Genomic DNA, 6,207 nt, shown 5'->3' on the forward strand with positions numbered 1-6,207 from the left:
CGTGACTATTCCCCCCTCCCATACACACAGCTGGTTTGGAGCGCTTGCTTTGCTGGTAGGTAGCCGAGCGACCCACGTGTTTGGCCGCCATGCCCGCCCAACGTGCTCCCGTATTGGTTGGGGTTGTCACCCTCCTCCCTCGGTGAAGACGGCGCGCTTGGGCTGCGTAGCGGATCCTGCAGGCTCGAAGCTTCGGTAACCAGGTACGGTGTTCGGTGATAGCGCTGCCCCGCGCCCCCACTCGTGTACCCTCCCCAGAGTCCAGCTGGGCTGTCACCCTTTTTGAGACCCTGGTCTGGAGCCCGTGTGCTTCCGGATCTGACAAAGGCTCGGAGGACGGTGTGGCGGGTGTGGCCTCTGCTAGGAGGCAAAATCGCAGAGCTCGGGTTGGTACTCTGGGAGCTCGGGCCCCAGAGCCTTCATCCCATCTGGTCCTCCGTTCCCCCGTCAGTGCGCAAAGAGGGTGGGGTCCGGTGGCTCCCATTATCTCTGGCAGCAGGGATGATGAGCCCGTTTACAGAAGAGGAAACTGGGGCCCAGGCAGGGGACGCAGATGGCCCCAAATCGCTCAGCTAGTCACTGAAGGGGTTGGGAATCCAGAACCTGCGCCTTTGAACCACCGCCGGGCGCCTCTCATGCCGTCCCTTCGCCCCTCTTCTCCCTAGTTCGGCGCCATGGCGTCCCAGGGTCGTAGGCGGAGGCCGCCGCGGAGGCCCGAGACGGTGGTGCCCGGGGAGGCGGCCGAGACGGACTCGGAGCTCTCTGCGTCCTCGTCGGAGGAGGAGCTGTACCTGGGTCCGTCGGGCCCGACGCGCGGCCGCCCCACGGGGCTGCGGGTGGCCGGGGAGGCCGCGGAAACCGACTCGGACTCGGAGCCGGAGCCGACCGCCGCGCCGGGGGACCTGCCTCCGCTGGTGGTGCAGCGGGACACGGCCGGGGAGGCCTGGGCCGCGGAGGAGACCCCGGCGCCGGCCCCCGCGCGCTCGCTGCTGCAGCTCCGGCTGGCCGAGAGCCAGGCGCGCCTGGACCACGACGTGGCGGCCGCGGTGAGCGGCGTGTACCGCCGCGCGGGCCGCGACGTGGCCGCCCTGGCTAGCAGGCTTGCGGCCGCCCAGGCCGCAGGGTTGGCGGCGGCCCACAGCGTGCGCCTGGCGCGGGGGGACCTCTGCGCGCTGGCCGAGCGCCTGGACATCGTGGCCGGCTGCCGCCTGCTGCCCGACATCCGCGGCGTGCCGGGGACCGAACCTGAGCAAGACCCGGGACCGCGGGCCTAGCGGGAACCCACTCCCTGGCCTGGCTCTGCGCCCTGGGGGTAGTCCTTGAGGCCTCCGGGACCTGGCCCCGTTATCCTGTGTAGCTCCCCGCGCATCTTGCTGTCACCCTCAGGGCGAGCCTTGCCCGCTGGATAACGCTGCGTGGTGGGGGGTGGGGGGGGGTGGAGATGATAATATTGTGCAGCCTGGCCCTGCCTCTAGCATCTGGTTCCTCGCTCTGGCCCTGCCCCTGTCCCTGCTCGCTGGTTCCCAGCCTGTCCCTGAGGCTTGGCTCCAGCCCCTAGTAACTAGTAGCTCCTTGATCTTTCTCCATCCTGGGGTCTCATGTTGCTTCACCTTTCCTTGTGCTCCGCCTGTCTTGACTTTGGTTTCTGCTCACGGGGGCTGGTCTTGCTTCTTCCCATAGGAGCCCCAGAATCTGGCGCAGATTCCATAGCATCTTCCTTCACTCCCTTGGCTCTGCCTAGCCCCACTTCTGGAATTTTGTCCCCCTAGGCTGGGGGCCCTTTTTCTGCTCCTCAGGTTTGGCCCTGGTTCCATCTGCTAGTCCTGGTTCTGCTATCTCCTAGCTTCCAGTCCTTGGGCTTAGCTCCAACCCCTGGGCCCAGTCTTGTTTCCTGAGTCCAGCTACCTTTAGGATTAGTTTTGCTTCTTTTGCCTTTCCCATTATGCTTATACTAGCTACTTGATCTTTAGCTTCATAGACGCCACCCGCCCCCATGGTTTCTTTCATCAGGCCGAAGATGAGGCCCCCTCCTGACCCAAGGGAGTCCTCCCAATTTTCCAGGCCCAAGATAGCATCTTCTCCAGACCCTCTAGACCAAGTTGTTACATTCTCCCCACCCTCCAAGCCAAGGTGGCATTTTGTGTCCAAGCTCTAGATACAATGTGGGTCTCCTTCTGATTCTCCAGGCTGACAGTGGCACTCTTCAGGCACTTAGGGCCTATTACAGTCTTTCCCAGGTACTTTGGGTACCTTATGATGCCAGTTTGCAGATAAGGACCACACACATGGTGTCTGTTCCCTAGGTTGGCCCCTGGAGACTACAGGGATTTGGATTTCTGGCTCGGCTCAGGGTCTGGGGTTAGCAGACTCTCTGCCCTCTCTTCTGCCGCCAGCCCTGGCCCCCAAGTCTCATTCATATTTATCCACCTCCCCCACTTTGTAATCCCAACCTGAAGCTGAGATCTGAGGCCCCCACCCCAGGATAGAGAAGTGAGGAAGAGTGCTCTGTGCCTGTCTCATTAAAACTCAAAACAGTTACTGCTATGGGGAATTTGTCTTGTCTCCCCATCTAAGCAGGGGGTAGGTTTGTTGATGATTTCTCTAAGAATGGGGCTCCCAAGAGATCTTTCATGCCCGGCCTATTGAAGGGGAAACTGTAGCCGGGAAATCGGGACCCCTAGTTTTTTTTTTGCCCAGGTTCTTCGTTTACTCACATTTTGTTAATTCAGCACACCATTACCGAGCACCTGTTCTGCACCTGTCCTGTGCTGGGCATTGGGGGTACAACAGCCAGCCCAGGCCCTCACAGAGCTTACAGCCCACTGGGGGAGACAGACATTAATAAAATATTCTCCTAAATAAACGGGCAGTTTTCATAATTGCAATTTTATACTTTAGCTGTGATTTTTCTGGCCACTATGTTGAGTGCCGGGAAGACGTACAGGAATTTTGTGAGGGCGGAACCGAGATCTCTCTGACCTTGTCTGGGCAGATGGGGGGAGGTCACATGGCTTCGCCGAGAAAGCAATGCATGAGTTTGAGCTGAGCCCTGACGCTGTAAAGAGGTGAAACTGGATTGAGTGGAGAAGAGTTTCGGGGGTGGGGGGCAACAGCATATGCAAAGGCCCTGAGTCAGAAGGGAGCATAACTATTTAATAGAAGAAGGTGCAGTCTTCCATTGGAGAGAGCAGTAGGGCGGGGGGGGGTAGCTGGGGAGAAGGTGGGGTGAGTGGTGTAACCAGCAGAGGCCAGATGAAGCTGGGCTTTTTTTTTTTTTTTTTAAGATTTTATTTATTTATTTGACAGAGACACAGCGAGAGAGGGAACACAATCAGGGGGAGTGGGAGAGAGAGAAGCAGGCTTCCCGCTGAGCAGGGAGCCCGATGCAGGGCTCGATCCCAGGACCCTGGGACCATGACCTGAGCCGAAGGCAGACGCTTAACGACTGAGCCACCCAGGCGCCCCGAAGCTGGGCTTTTAAACCAGGTGAGGACTCGGCCTCTATCAAACAACCAGTAAGCAGAGAATGGTGCCACTGAAGGAGTGTTTCATGAAGGAGACTCTGGGACTGGTGCTTCTGTAGGGTGTCTGCCTCTGGAAAAATACCCAGAAATGCTGGTTTAAAAATAAACGAACTGGGGCGCCTGGGTGGCTCAGTCGGTTAAGCGCCTGCCTTCCACTCGGGCCATGATCCCAGGGTGCTGGGATCAAGCCCCACATTGGGCTCCCTGCTCAGTGGGGAGCCTGCTTCTCCCTCTCCCTCTGCCCCTGCCCCTCCACTCGTGCTCACTCACTCTCAAATAAATAAATAAAATCTTTAAAAATAAAATAAACATCCTTTGAATGTACAGCGGAGCTCAGAAGAGAGCCTGGGAAATCTCCCCGGCCCACATTGCAGAGATAGCTTCAAACTGGGGGCCCTGATAATCTTTGCCCAGAGACAGGACTTTGGAATTTAACGGCTGCCAGGCCTTGGGCCAGACTGTTTGGAGAGAAGCAGAGGCCCCTGCATAAAACTCTCGGTCCCTCAGAGTGAAGCTACACCTCCAATGAGAGCATGTGGTGGAAGAAAGGCTGATTGATACCAGGGAGACACACCCAGGAAACTTGCCCATCTTGGGCTTGGGCTCTGGGTTGAGGGAATGTTTCCTCGGGGACTTCACAACCACCGGCTTGACTGGGGTTTGGATTGACCCTTGCGGAAGAGGCCAGGAAACCCCCAGCATAGAAATGAACTGAAGGTGAGCTCTGGTGCAAGCGGGGGGACACATCCCCAAGTGACCTGATGCCGAGTTAGAGCAGGTTCGGGTCACCCAAATTTAAGGACACGATCGAAAATTGCAAAACACACCTGAGGATGATGTGATGAGCTAGTCTGGGCTGCTGGTTCCCTTCCCCAAATTTAACCTTGGAGAACCTGGAAGAAAGAAAGCATCCTGTCATGGTGTTGACGTGTCTAGTCGGATAGCGGCCAGTTTGTGCGCTAAGCGTGCAGACGCCCAGCAAACGGGGGATAAGCCTAAGGCCAGAGGTAAATCTATGGGATCCATTTGGAACGTCTCGAGGGGCAGTGAGGGCCCTGCAGGGTTACCCAGGTATGCTGCTCTCCCCTAGAAATCTGGTGCGATTCACGAAAGGTGCACTGGGAAATGATTTGGTCAGAAACGTGGATGCCACAGCAGAACCGACTCTCCTGCAGCTCCTTGGCCATCCCTCGTCCGCACACAGGTCCTGGGATTTGCCACTGATAAGCGCAAGCCAGAAGGTCAAAAGAGAGGGGGCCATGGGGGCCAACGCATAATCTGCCCAATAATTGCTTAGCACCCTTTGGTGTCCATTTGTCTTGTTCAGATTGCACGGCATTTGCCTGACTAGCTAATCACATCAATCAGGGACGAAGGCAGATTTATACACACGGTGGAGAGAGGATGAGGGATCCCTTTCAGGCTGCGTGTTTAGCCGCCTTGTCGACTCTGTCCTTCCCTAAACATACAGGGTCAGCGTCCTCAGTCCGGGTTCCCCGGTGCACAGTAGCAGTTTTAGCAGGAAGAGGAATAGCCCGCACTGGGGCAGCGTTGCTATTCCCACTGGCAAGAGGAGTCCCAGCAGAGGTTAGGAATCTGCAGGATTGGGGCGCCTGGGTGGCTCAGTCGGTTAAGCGTCTGCCTTTGGCTCAGGTCATGATCCCGGGGTCCTGGGATCGAGCCCCGCATCGGGCTCCCTGCTCCGCGGGAAGCCTGCTTCTCCCTTTCCCTCTGCTGCTCCCCCCCACACCCCCGCTCATGTGCACTCACTCTCAAAGAAGTGAAATCTTAAAAAAAAAAAAAAAAAGCACCTGCGGGATTTCAAGATGTGTCAGCAGCACGGCAGACTTGGAATTGGAAAGCACAGCCGGAATTGGTGTGGACGGTGGCAGTTTTCTCCTTTGCCACTTAGGTATGCTTCCGGGGCTTCGTGCGGGGAAACTGTGCGGGCCCCGGCTCCGGTTCCCTGCCAGTTCCGTCTGCAGGAGCCGTCACAAAATAGAAGCAAGTCTGGGTTGTCTGCGGGGGGCCAAGAGGCCCGCTGGTGGCCCGGAGACCCTGTGTACCATTGCAGTCGTGGGTGGAGCAGGGACCCCCAGCCGGGGGCATGGGAGAGGGCCGGGTGTCAGTGTCAGAGCCGCGGAAGATGATGGAGGGTGGGTCACAGCCAAGTAGAGGGTGCCATGGCCTGTGAACTTGAATCAGGGCAGGTGCGGCCTCGGGAGCTAGGGCGGCTGCACCCGCTACTGCTGGCAGGCCCGGGCCGTGCCTGATGGACCGGGTCTAACCGACCCGAGAAGTGAGCTCCAGGATGCACCCGGGAGGCAGAAGCTTGTCCTAGAGCGCCCGCCGCCCTCCCACCGTCCTCCCGGGAGCGTAGGGGAAAAGGTCTGTCTCAGTCGGGGAGGCTGAGAGCCGGGGCTGAGCCGGGGCTGCGGGCGAGGCTCATTTTCAAGTTTCAAAGGCGGTCCCTGCCCCCAAGGACCCAGAACTGGGCTGTGAGTGGCATCTGGGAGGAGAGCATGTAAGGGTTGGGCAGGGGCAGCAAAAGGAGCCAGCCGTGGGCGGCAGTCCCCAGCTGCCCGTGGAGAGTCACAAAGCCGTTGTTTGGGTTTGGGGAGAAGGATGGACAGGATTTGGGGGTGAGTTTTCGAGCGCGCCGAGACATCTCGGGGCCCGAGCA

General features: G+C 58.5%; 1 protein-coding gene across 1 annotated transcript; it reads left to right on the forward strand.

The window, feature by feature from the left end:
* Window positions 1-8: 8 nt before the first annotated feature.
* On the forward strand, window positions 9-2,885 carry BLOC1S3 (biogenesis of lysosomal organelles complex 1 subunit 3). The gene is made up of 2 exons (XM_045891733.2): window positions 9-203; window positions 666-2,885. Exon 2 carries the CDS (start codon window positions 675-677, stop codon window positions 1,272-1,274), a length of 600 nt encoding a protein of 199 aa, XP_045747689.1. The 5' UTR covers window positions 9-203; window positions 666-674; the 3' UTR covers window positions 1,275-2,885.
* Window positions 2,886-6,207: the final 3,322 nt, after the last annotated feature.

The sequence above is a fragment of the Mirounga angustirostris genome, unplaced genomic scaffold, assembly GCF_029215605.1.
Source record: "Mirounga angustirostris isolate CCGP_5_RB_7025 unplaced genomic scaffold, mMirAng1.0.hap1 SCAF_16, whole genome shotgun sequence".
Classification (NCBI taxonomy): domain Eukaryota; kingdom Metazoa; phylum Chordata; class Mammalia; order Carnivora; family Phocidae; genus Mirounga; species Mirounga angustirostris.